This window comes from Carassius carassius, chromosome 34 (genome assembly GCF_963082965.1).
Source record: "Carassius carassius chromosome 34, fCarCar2.1, whole genome shotgun sequence".
Taxonomy (NCBI): Eukaryota; Metazoa; Chordata; class Actinopteri; order Cypriniformes; family Cyprinidae; genus Carassius; species Carassius carassius.
Window position 1 is genome coordinate 19630200 of NC_081788.1, and position 14083 is coordinate 19644282.

The 14083-nt window shown below is 35.0% G+C and overlaps 1 protein-coding gene across 1 annotated transcript in view; it reads right to left on the minus strand.

Annotated features, from left to right (window-relative positions):
- LOC132114650 (adherens junction-associated protein 1-like) overlaps nucleotides 1–14083 on the minus strand; it is a 62163-nt gene that overhangs the window by 25037 nt on the left and 23043 nt on the right. The window contains exon 2 of the mRNA XM_059522884.1: nucleotides 9371–10098. Within this exon, the coding sequence (XP_059378867.1) occupies nucleotides 9371–10098 (728 nt within the window). The remainder of the gene's footprint in view (nucleotides 1–9370; nucleotides 10099–14083) is intronic.

Consider the following 14083-nt stretch of genomic DNA (forward strand, 5'->3'; position numbering starts at 1 on the left):
ATTATTATTAATAATAAGCAGTAAATATAAATATTTAAACATTACTTTTTCAGAGATGGTTAAATTTACCTAAAAATGGCCAGACATGGGACACAGTAATTTATTGGTCAAATTACTCTTTATTGACCAAATATTATGGATTAAAACATTTAATTTAATAAAATATTAAAGGTATAGTTCATCCAAAATGAAAATTATGTAATCATTTACTCACCCTCATGTTGTTCCAAACCTGTATGAGTTTCTCTGTTCTATTGAACACAAAAGATGATATTTTGAACAATGTTGGTATATGAAACAGTTGATTGATTTACATAGTATTTTTTCCTACTATGGAAGTCAATGGCTACCATCACTGTTTGGTTACCAACATTGTTCAAAATATCATCTTTTGTGTTCAATAGAACAGAGAAACTCATACAGGTTTGGAACAACATGAGGGTGAGTAAATGATTACATAATTTTCATTTTGGATTAACTATACCTTTAATGCATAAGGTACATTTCACTTCAAAAGACATAACAAATCACTAACAACTTCTTAACTTCTAATTAAAAAATAAACTGGTTTCCAGGGGATGAAACAGTCTTTGCCAGTACAACTCATTTCATTAATTTCAATTGACAACAAATAATTTACAATTCTTAAAACTAATACAAAAAACAAAAAAAACAAAGACAAATCTGTTGACCAACTGTGGTCGTTCTGCTGATGGTCTGAGACTCTTATTAATCATGGTCTTCAAAATCATGCAAATAAAGAACCCTTACTTGTCTTCACACATTCTCACTCCCCCACTTTAACAGCAGACACGAACTGCAGCCTTGAGTCTGTAAACTTTGTTTGAACCACTGCAGAGGGAACGCAAGGCCACACCTTAAAAGTGAAACCGAAAATTGGGAAAAATAGAATTCCCACCAAAAAGAGGAATCATGCCTAAATCACTAACAACTTTAAACTTCTAATTATAAACAGGTCTCCATGGGATGAAACAGTCTGTGTCAGTACAACAGCTCATTCCATTAATTTGCACTTGAGGCTTTGAACCTTTTTGAGTGGTTTTGCTGCATCAAGTTCCAAAAAAAGTTTTTGGAACACGTCAAAAGTGTATTTAAGGGTTTTGGGGTACTCCAGGTTGAGGGCATACATCAGCCCCATCAACAGAATGCATGCTGTGGTTTTGTTTCCACATCCAGTCAGTACTTTGTTGCCCTCTATAACAACCCACACATCTGATGGGTCCTCCTCGGCTGTGGGATTATGAATCACCAAAACTTTCATTATTTGGTTTGTGTTGCCCTCAAGTTCGTCCTCCTGTTAAAAAGAAAAAGAAAATAATTTTTTCAAGTTAGTTTAAGCATATTAACCACATTTTGTTCCAAAACAGTTTTCTTTTTGGTCACGTCATTTATTTCAAGACAAAGCAGGGTTTCAAATCAGCACTTCAATTTCAACAGGTAAAAAAATAAAAAAATAAATATCGAAAGCAATACTTGAATTCTTGACCCCAGTATCCCATAATAAAACAATTACCAATCTAATCCTTTACTTTAGATGGAATTATCTTGTAAGGATTGGAATAGATGGTCATCCTGGAACATTCAGGAAATAAATGTCACCATAGAACAAAGGGATAACAGAGTTGCTACTACCTGATTATATAGGTGAACATTTAGATTTTCATAATTAAATGTCCCTTATCTGTATCTTTCATGAACAAACATTAACTTGCCAATGTTCCAGATAAAATGTGAAATGCTTAATATTAAACAATTATACAAGTAAAAACTAAAAAGGAAATAAATGTCAACATCCCGTTCAATATATTTTAATAATATTAAGCATAATTTAGTTAAGCATAATAAATGCTCACACATAAGTATTGTAGGGTTAGTTCATTCAAAATGAAAATTATGTAATCATTTACTCGCCTTCAAGTTGTTCCAAACTTGTATGAGTTTCTTTCTTCTGTTAAACCCATTTGATGGTACTCATTGAATTCTATTGTATTTGTTCCCTACTATGGAAGGTAATGGCTACCATCAACTGTCAACATTGTCATCAACATTAATTATTGCTCTAATTATCTCATGAATTATCTTGAACCTGCTGAAATGTTCTTATAAATATATATCTAACTGTGCATTCTGATTGGGGGGGTTTGCACCTCACTTTTAAATCACTCATTTGAAAGTCGCGGTGGGAAAGTGATGTAACCGGTGTTGCGGCTGAACACCGGTAACACTGACTATCGCAGCAAGCCTATTCCCAATCAAGTCCAGTACTCATCTACTTATTAACAGTGTTTTTCTCTTATTGATCATATTTCATTCCTAAAAAAAAACAACTTAGATTACGATAATAAAGCTGTAGCGATACAAGATTAAAGTCATAATATTTTGAGCATAAAGTCAAAGTTACGAATATAATGTGGAAACATTACGAGAATAAACTCGTAATATTTTGTGAATAAAGTCAAAATTACGACAATGAATGTCAAAACATTGATCAGTCATTTTATAATATACCTGGCAGTCTTGGAAGAGCTCTTCTTGGTTTTCCCCAAGGTACTCAATGAGGCAACAGACAACTGCATCCCTTTTTTTCTCAACACTCTGTAACTAAAAGGAGATTCATTTTAGAGACAAATACAGTGGCCCTTTGAACTCAATTTCAGGTCAAAGTGCTACAATTTAAGAAAACATGCAAATAGACCAAGACAAGCTAATTAAGAAAAAAATAAAAGAATCCCATATTCATGAACATTAGACACACCTTTAAATATAATTTATAACACCACATTTGTATACTGACTATTTAATAATTTACTACAACCTGATTTTAATATTGCACATAATTTATATTCATATATGTTGCATTTACATAAACGCAAATGATATAAGTTTAAAATTCCCTTAAAGTTTAATCCACATATTTTGGAAAATAATTACAATAACTACACTTGTGCAATCTACAAACCGAAGTTCACTAAAAAAAACATAGCCTAAGCCTAACATAACTCAATTAAAGTGAATTGGCACAAAATAGACTAAAATCATAGAATTTATATATTAATGATCACAAAAGGAACATAAAAACATTACATGTGTTCTATCTTTTACTTTTTGTCGGTGTGACAAAAACACATGCTCATCACTGCACTTTCATGCTAGTGTGATATAGGCTATTTTAATACTTACTCATGTGCTCTGGGGCTGATGTACTTACTGTATGCACCGAGAAACACAATTATACAGAATTGCGAACTTGTTGTGAACAATTTGTGCACGTAAAATATTTGTAAAGCAGGATATTTATAACGAATTGACCGTTCGCAAAGACCCGCCCCCCTTAGTTACTGTCGATATGTCCGTAAAGCTAACTTACGCTGCTCTCACGCCACACCATGTTCTCACTCAGTGAGAAATACATCGCATATCAAAGAGGAGACTGACAACACGCTGACAGACAGGACAGACCAGGTTACTTTTCGGTTACTTTTGATATTAAACATAGTAAACAAAGTCTCACCTGTCAAATTTGGTCATTTTTTAAAAGAAATTTAAACGATTTATACCGTTTTGTGGCTCTTAAATGTGTCTGACATATCGCTGTAGTAGACCATCAGTTAAAGCTGCTCGTGAACCGATCATCTCTTCCTTCTAGTTCATTTATAGCATCAAATAAACATGAATGAACATAAGAAGGAAGGTTTTAAACCGCGGAAAGGCGTCAGTACATTCCGTTTTTCAAGTTCAAATCCTCCCATCTGCTATCTCTCCTGACTGCTTTGTCGGACAAAATGGGGGATGGCGGATTATGATTGGTTAGATCGCCTGTCAATCAAGCTCCCTGCGAAGGCAAACGAAAACACGCATAAACGCCCAAATATATAACTCATGATTTGTAAAATAATGTCCATTATAAAACCCAAACCAGTTTTAACATACATTACATTAATGAACCCCACATAAATGGACAGATTAATATAAATCCGTAATAATAACAATAATAAAATTAGGACAACTTTATGATTTGATCCCTTCTAACACAGAACACTGCAGATCATTATATAAATGCAAGAAAATGTAACATTAATTATCCAGCCTGCCTTATTAACAGCTTTACTGCTATTGTTTTTACTTTCTCGGCCTTGATCACCTCAGGACATCGTCGACGTCAACCGTGTCTCAAATAAAAACGCCGTTGGCCTGAACAAATCACACAGTCACATGCGCTGCACCTTCGCTAAGCTGTTCACTAATTTCAGCAATGTACATGAAACTAATGGCAGCTAATATTTTAATTAGCAATATAGAATTTTACTCGCATTTGCCGGTATAAGACCCAGTGTGTAGGCCACTATCAGTAAGCTAAATCGACCAACCTCAAATTCCAACCTGTCAGCTTGGCTGTAGCACCGACAATATAACAGAAGCGAGCAAATTACAAATCTTTTGATGAGTTAATATTTGGGTTATATGATATCAACATGATAAACAACAACAACAAAAATCTTACCTGGAGCTCAACACTTCGTGGTCCCTCTGGAAGACGTTAAATTTGAAATCCGCGATTCCCGCCTGGATGTTGAAGTTGACGCATGCGCAATTTGCAATGACTGAACTAATATATTGGGGTATTTTTTACTCATTTTTTAATGATGCAGATATTACTGTTAACAAATAGGTAGTGCAGTTAAAATGTACCCATTTTTATATATTTTACTTACTAACTAATATACTTAAGTAAAATATAACTGATTTGCACAGGTTGTATTTAACACCCCCCTGCATCATTTTTTACAGTGTAGCATCTTAAATGGACACAAAGGACACACATGATCACACAGGTATGAACTGAGGACGATTCCATTTTATAAATTTGCCAACATTTTTGGGAATGTTACTTATCAGTACCTTCTGAAACAATTACTAACATTAAAAAAATGCCATTTGTAGAACCAGACTGTGCAATTACAGTTCCTACCAGCAGGGGCAAACTGGACCAAACATTGACCCCTCTGAATGCACTCATAGACACAAAGACATAACACATACACAAACTAACGGATGGGTAAACAGCTGAATCATGTTTGATCTGCTGCGATAAAATCTTCCTTGTGCTGTTCCAACAGACCCGCAAAGTCAAGGCTGTCACCAGGAATAATACGTGACTCTAAAATATAGTCTAGTCAGCACTGAGCTGATGGAGGGAAGTTGATGCATTGCACACAGTTGCAATGCAATGGTCCTTGGGGAAAAGCCTGATATAGTTCATCATTAAACTGAGTGAAAGGTCTTGGATGCTTGCTATTAAAGGAAAATAAAGGGATATTTCATCCAAAAAATAATTTCTCTCATCATATACTTGATGACTTTTTTTCATGGGTGAAAAAGAAAGAACGTAATTGGACACAGAATGTCCAAGTTGCTCTTTTTCTATATAATGAAAGTGGGTAGAGATTACAGCTGTTGTCACATGGTTTTCATAAAGTGCACATCGTATAAAAGTCAAACAGTTATATTCACCATGTCTGCATTTTATTGGACCAAAATACAGCATAAAACTGCATTTTGTTAAATATTTTTACAATTTTAAATAACTATTTTCTTTGTATATCAATATGAATGTTGTGCTGCTTCATATTTTTGTGGAAACCAAGATTGACTACCATTGAAAAGTTTGGTATAAGTAGATTTAAAAAGAAAGAAAAAAGGAAAGAAATTAATACTTTTATTAAACAAGGATGCATTAAAATTGATCAAACATTACAGACATTTACAATTTTACAAAATATTTCTATTTCAAATAAATTGTGCTTTCTGTTCATCAAAGAATCCCGAAAAATGTATTACAGTTTCCAAAAAAAAAAGTTCTCAACTGAATGCTTAAAACATTATTTTACATTAATTATTTTGTGTTCCACAGAAGAAAGAAAGTCCTACTGGTTTGGAACAATATGAAGGGAGTAAATGTTGGCATAATTTTAATTTTGGGGTAAATATCCCTTTACAAAAAAATCAGCGATAATACAGCATCTTCAATACCATAATGAAAGGACTTAATGCTGTTGGTGTCCTGGACTTTAATCAGGCATGTGAACAGTTACATTGACCTCCATGCACTTTCTATGCTTTGAAATGAACTCCCTGGCTGAACACCCATTCATATGCATGTCTAATTCTCCAGTTTTGTATTCACAGCCCATTGCTTATTTTCCCCCGATTACTTTGCATGTCAGAAGCAGTTTAGTACTGGTGCAGGTTTGCGAGGGGCTAAATTTACCCAGGCTGCTCACTGAATGAGGAAGCAGAGGATTTCACCTTGATAGGTATTTCGTTTCATCAGACCAGTTCAGCTTTAGCTTGACAGAGATGGATAATTATGGCATGCCATAAGGGCACTACATAGGACTCATTTTTATACTGTATATGAAAGATATGGCAAGGCAACATACTACATAATGCATTAATATTTCAGATACTGTAGATCTAGCCCCATCAAGAGACACCATGCAACATTTGATGTGGTTTACTACTCTTTCCATGTGGACAGCGTAGAACAGAGTGAAGGATTATATTCTTCAGGGATTTACATATCAACTTGCTGTTTTTTCCAGCTGCAGTTCCATCAAGTTTTAATATTCTCAGGTTGCTTGTTATTTGTTAGAGTCACTGACGAGGGACTAGCCACATTTTATTCCCCCTCATGACAAAAAAGCACTTAAAAGATAGCTACGGACTGTGTGCAGCAAACAAATTATTCAATTTACACGCCTCAGTTGTATTAAAACTGCAATTAACACCGGTATTCTTTCTATTCACCAGATAATTAAAACATGCAAAAACACTGCAGCATTGTCTGTATGAGCCCATTACACTTGCTTTCATACACAGGAGCAAAAAACACAAACCAGTCAAATTAATTTAGCTGCAAATATTAGATTAAACTGCTTATTCCACATACAGTACCGTGACATCACTCTACGAATGTGAGCTACTACCTCAGAGTTCCCACAATACACAAAATAACTATTTGACATTCTCTTTTTACAAACATTTTTTTTGTTTTAAGCAAACTATTAACATAAAGTAATGCTGCTTAATGTGAACATCTTTGGAACAACCGAAATTCAATTTGATCAGAGCTCAGTATTTTAGAATAAAGATTATTGGAATATATTTTACAAGAAAATTATATTTCAGTTTTTCGACTTCAAAATTTCTTGTTTAATTCAATGTGTTGTGTTACTTGCCATTTATTTGTAATTATTTTTTATTTTTTTTCTGAGAGAAAACTGTTTTTAAAACTTTTTTTTTCCCTCTGGGTTGTAGTTGAGATTTTAACTTGCCATGCAAATATTTTTACCACAAGTCATTATTTTTTTTAATTTGTCAGTTTATATTTAGATAAGCTAGATAAGTTCTCCTCTGATAGTGTTAGACTATGTGGTTGTGAACTGTCAGTTTGGTGCAAATGATGTTTTGCATTCACCTGGGTAAGTCTTTCTAAAGATCAGAAGAAATGAAGAAGAGGAAGAAAGGTGAAGAGGATTATTGGAACAGCACTTTAGAGATTAAGGCAATCCTGATGCTGGCCTTTAGATGTGATGACACTGCTGTCCACACTCCAGATTGACTTAATTTGGCTAATCAATCCTGTGGTTAATGAGGCCGTGACATTTGATTGGAGGTTGACCTTTGTGCTGAAATACAATTCGACATGCATGGGTGTATGCAAGTGTCCATTCAGGGGAGTCGTAAAATTGTTCTCGCTTGTATATTACTCACCACAAATTAAATTTTATGGGAGTCTTCATTGTTAATATCTTTCGCAGCTAATGTAATATATGGCATGCTAATATGCAAAACTAGTGAAGATTAATAACTTTGCAGTACTGCAGATCTGTAGTGTAGAATTAGGGGATTAAAACATATTTTTCAGCAAATTGGCAATGTGTCAGTTTTAGGGGGTCATGCTATATGTCTTTTATTATGTCTGGTGCTGAACCATGCTTTTGTGTAAACTTAAACAGATCTCTGTGCATGGCGTACACAGATAGTGTCAAGCTAATTTGTAGAAAGTGTCAAGACACTTCCCCTTTTGCACAGATTTATGGAGCACAATAGTTGATCTACCCAGAGGACTTCACACTGAATGGATGACTAGCCTAATGCTGTGCAATACCAAACACAGAGGACAGATTGCAGCCTAATGGCAAACATGAGAGCTAATGCCAATCATCATCATCCTTCTAGGACAGAGAATAATCTCCCCAGGATTCACAAAAACTACAGACAGAAACTGAGGTTGCCATATTTAGGCTACTCTGCCATGCAGTACCAAGGCCTAGATTATGCAAAGGAGCCAAAGATGATAAATGTAACAGCAGAAGAGCATCAAAACCATCTTGCTGCCTCTGTGCCCAGTCAATGACTAAACAAGCAACATTTTGCATATAAAAAGACTTCCAGGGCTCCAGAACATTTAGAGATGATTACGATGCTTATTTCACAGTTGCAACTGAGTGTTGAAAAAATGGACATTAATAAATAAACTTTTTTTTTTCAAATGTAATTCTTATTCCACACACTATATTGCATAATATCAAAAACAGCAAAGGATTCAGAAAGGAATTCCAGTTAAGTTCCTAGATTGTCATTGAAAATTGCTGTTCAAATTTAAGTGTTAACATAAACTGTAATTGAAAGAATTATATATGATCAGCAGATTAAAATGATTTCTGAAGGATAATGTGACTGGAATTACAGGTTTCTGTAAATTTAATTAAATAAATGCAGCCTTGATTTATAAGAGACTTATTTAAAAAACATTTAAAAAATATGTACAACATATCATATATGTACAACACTGTATTCTTCTGCCTGCTTAAGAAACTTCAAGCCACAAAAAGCAAAAGTGACACATTTCCACTTTTGCACAAAACTTTCAAAATAGCCTATTAACTAATATGACAAACTTTCAACACTAGTACATTTTTTATTTTCTCCATATTTGCTTATTTTCCATAATTGCATGCTCCTGGCTCTTCGACAATCCAACCACTTTATCTGCTGTAAATTGCCGAGCAGTTGTGTGCCAATTACAGCTTACTGAGTATTTTCCACCCTCAGTTTTTCAAAGAACCCACACAGTTTTTGATGCACTGCATTGTGATTTGAGACCCAAAAGCCTCATGAATGACCTTAAACCGCCTGACGGCCCCCTTAAAATATCTTTGTTTATATGTTTCAGCTTCTCTGAATTTTAAATACGTGATCAAACATAAGCTGATTAAGTACCTTACACAGATTAGAAAACAAAAGCCACATGAAGAAACAGTTGCCATTCAGATTTACGCCCTACCTGGTGTCCCCTCAATAGGTTTCAGTGGTTTGGCAGTCACTCTGGAGTTGCTTGGCTGTGTGGTGCTGTGCCTCTTAGGATGTGCAGTTGTAATCTCTGCATACGTCCTTTGGGGGTTGCGTGTGGTAGTGCTAGTTATGGTAACTGTGGTGGTGGATGGGGCTAAAGAGGTGACGGTGGCATTCAGGGTCACCTTCGCCTCCTCCTCAAGCACCTCATCGGCCCCTGTAGGGCCCCAGTCAATAAATCCTGCCACTGTAGTGGTCCTCCCCTCCAGGGAGTCATAGCCGTCCCCTTTCAGCTGCCTCCGTGAGCGAGATAAATGCAGATTTAAATCAGATTTACTCCCCTCTGGTAATGCAGCCGACTTCCCTTTCTCAGAGGGGGTCAATTGACAATCTGCACAAAGTTGTTGTTTTTGGAGTGATCTGCGGTTTCTCCGCCACCACAGTTTGGTGCCCCCCAGCTCCCCATGATTGCCTAGTGATGGCAAGGGAGGTGGAATACCACGATGCAAGACACGAGTCCTCGAGTGCTGGCCGGTGAGCATGTCCCGACTAGGCAGAGGGTGTGGTTGCCAGCGGGACACTGATCTGGGCAGTAGTTTTAGTGTGAGCCCTTGGCCTGCTGGTGCACACAGAGACAGATCCATTATGAGATGGACAAGGATGAAGAGGATCCACATTCTACATCCCAGAATTCCTCCAGGTCTCAAAGCAACCATGGAACTGAAGAGCAGAGAAAGAGAGAGAGGGAAATCAGCCGCATTGGAGAATTTTAATCAGTGCATGTTTTATACATCTCAGAGAGAGTATGCAGGCTCTGCAAAATTTACACAACTTCTTTACCTTAAACACTGTCTTATTAGATATTTGAAGGATTGACTACAGTAGATTGGGTTTTACTGCACTCTTTGTAATGTCCTTATTTCCAGCACCATTTTCCAGTCTAGCGGTTTTCGCTCTAGGCTTTGTTCTGCTCTGTGACTCACTAAGTTCTCATAAATTGAACCCCAATATTAATTAGACGTGTGATTCCCCTTTAACAGCTAGATGCTAAAAGCACACTTCAATGTTGTTTTCAAAGACATTTACTTTCAAAGACACCCTTCAATTACTTTGCTTTGTAAACAAATGTTCCTTTAGCTGAATTGGTCTCATGGTGGCAACATAAAGATTATTAAGATTATCTAAATATATAATAACATAAAGATTAGGTTTACACATACTAATAAAATGCATTGCTTGAATCCATAAAATATTGCTTTAGATAAAAGTGTGCCAAATGTCTGATTTTTATTGGAATCTCATAAAATTAGAGTCTGAAAATTCTGCCAGTGAACTAATAATGTTGGGTTACAGATAAAATACAAGCGAAACTAAAACATTAATATATATATGTATATATATATATATATATATATATATATATATATGTGTGTGTGTGTGTGTGTGTGTGTGTGTGTGTGTGTGTGTGTGTGTGTGTGTGTAAAAAAGAATTTATAATATATTGTGAAGTATTTCTAAAATTAAGTAAGTTTAATATTTAATATTTACAAACTATATCCAGATATTTCCTTCAGATAGTTCTTTCATTTTACCCTACTTAGTGTCTTTTGAAAGCAGAATTAAATAGTAATGTATAGTCAAATTTGGTGATTTAAATAATAATAATAATAATAATAATAATAATAATAATAATAGTATCACATTTTATGAAATCCCTAAAAAAGCATTTTGTACAATTTCTCCCTTTTGTTTTCCTCATTGTTTCACAGACACCCTAGCACCCCCTTGTGGTCCCTTGAGGGTCCCTGAAACAACTTTGAAGACCTCTAATGAAATAAACTCCTCAAACCACAAAATGTCCAATTTCCTTCCACTGTGAGTCTACAGTACCTCTCTGGTCTGTTTCACCTGAACTTGTTTTAGCTCTTTAAGGGGTGCTGTTTTTTTTTCTCTTCAATTCCAGAATCACAGACACATTGAAATGGGCTATCATACCCATATCTAATCTAAGAATCTCTATTTATCCAGACAGAAAGAGAGTTCATCGAGACATATCTGTAATCTTTTCTGTCCTTCAATAACATTGGTCATGGTCAAAGGGTAATTTAAAAGGGTTAAAGAGCCCACACATGGCCACACATACTATTAATGGCCCTTGCGTTGCTTTGAGTTCAGAGATGGATTTTATAGCATTATCTGAGCCATTGGTGAACTGCCATGTCTGAACCAGCAAGTCCAACACAAAGTAAAATATGAGTCATACTTTTTTCATCTAAATAGCACTTTCATTTACCTATTCTTAAGTATTGAAGCATATGGGTAGCAAAATTCATTTTGAAATGTAATATTCACGTAAATGTGAGAGTCTTTTTTCACAAAACATATTGTAATGCTTTATAAGTTGCAAAATTAAAGTGAAATTGTATTGGCGCCACAAGGATGTGCTATTTTTACGTGTATTTAGCTTTTGTTTGAAATAAAAGTGCATTCTTGTGGCGTGGAAGACACAGAAGAGCACACTCAGCAAAAGACATGGAGTGACACAGAGGAGACCATTGACAAAGGAATCATTAAATGCTTTAAAATTCACCGTGCATTTTGCTCCAATTTGCAATTGCAACTTGCAGTCCTATCCAGTGTCCTATCCGTTAGTCTAAATGCATTAAGGAAAATGACATTTAAATGACAATTTTGCTACAGTTTTTGCTTGGACATGTTAAACATATCTAATCAATTTGGGTAATACAATTTCATTTTAATTTTTATAAAGCAACTTATAAAGCATTAAATTATGTTTTTAGTTTACATATTAAAATGTGTGTAGAAAATGGGCAATGTAAATTATATAACTGAATTTTCATTTTGCACTAAATGTTGCACATATGTATAGGATAACTGAACTTTTATTTTAATTCTACACTAAATGTTGTACATATGTATGGGAAAACCTAAATTTATAAATACAGAAATACATTGCCATTTTACATATTGCATTGTCATTTTGCATATTACATTTCAAAATGAATTTTGCTACCCATGTGCTTCCATACTCAAGAGCCTGATCGGGAAGCTGCTTCATCTGTTCATCAATAAGATGGATTCCCCAGGCACACAAAGATAGGGCCTTTTGCTCTCCATGTTCGCCTCTTCTAGTCTCTCTTTACATTTCTCTCTCATTTTCCATTCAGAAAAAATTATATATATATATATATATATATATATATATATTATATATAGATATCTGGTCTGACTGAACTGGGTCAGGACCTTGGGTTGGCCACTCATCTGAGAGATTTTACCTCACTAATAAGGTCCTTCAATCCCATTGGCCTGGGCCCTGGGGGGCCTGACTCACACTCCCTGTGCAAATGTGTTCCATTAGAATGTAATTCCTGTCAGCAAAATCATTGTATTTACTTAAGAAGATGCATTGGAACCGATGTTGTGCTATTAATGATCACCCGTCCGCTGGTTTTTGATGAAATTAGGTGGCTACATTGTGAATTCAAGGAGGCTGCTGTGATATTAATGAGGACTAAATTAAGGGTCGCATAAGACAGGGTGTGAATGAGAGAGAAAAACATAGAGGACAGCTTTGCATGAACAACCCCTCCCTGCTCTGTACTTATAACGCATCAGCTACAATTCGGGTCCTTTCAGCATGGTGCAACTCATTTAGATTCTGCATTGTAATTCCACACATCGCCCACAAAGCAAAAGTCTTGTTTCTATTTAGATTATTTTAGTAACCAGTTTGAATTCACAGACTACCAACAGGCACACAGTTCAAAATTAGCTTTTTGCCACACAAGCCAATTAAGATGACAGGCAAACCTCTTTAAATTACTTGCCATTCATATGAATGTTCTTTAAATTTGTTGTTGTTTTTACTGACATTTCATCACAACTTGTGACTGATTTATCTGCATTATGCATATAAACATGTCATACAGTATCTTACAATTCAACCCAAATAATGTTAAAGTTCTTAACAAAGTTATCAGCCAAATGGCATATTACAGTGTTGTGTTTTATTTAATCACCAAACTTGCATTCTGCTGAGTTTTGCAGGGCACTGAACTGATAACATATGAAAATAAATAAATACATTTGAAAATAATTAAAATTAATTAATTAATTAATGCAATAAATTAAAACTACAAGGGACAAAGACAAGAATAAAGTAGATGAACAAAAGATCCATTTTGAATATTCATTAGGCTAATATTCACTATGTTTGCAAACTTGCATAAGATTTGTTATTAGTTGCTTAGATTTAACAGCAGAATAAATATAGACTCAGTGGGAAAATGTAATTTCTTTTCTCATCCATATTCATAATAATGGAGAAAATATATATTTTACTTAAATGAAAACACTTAAACAACACATTTCCTGACACAATGAAGTTAAAAGAAGAAACTCTGGAGTTCCTAAAAAGTGAAATGGAAAATATGCTATCTGAAAAAGCCAGAAAGAAAATGATAACACCATCTCCTTTTTCCATCTCACTCTTATCCGCTCTGTTAAAAGTAAAGGGAATAACATTATAAACACTGAATGGATTGATCATGCGTTTCACCAAAGTCCTTTTAAGCCATCTTCAGAACACCCCCAGGCAACTACTTTGAGTCAAATGCTACTTCTAGCTCTGTGGAGAGACTTAGAAATCCAGAACTGTTTCCCAAGCTTACATTTCAAAAAC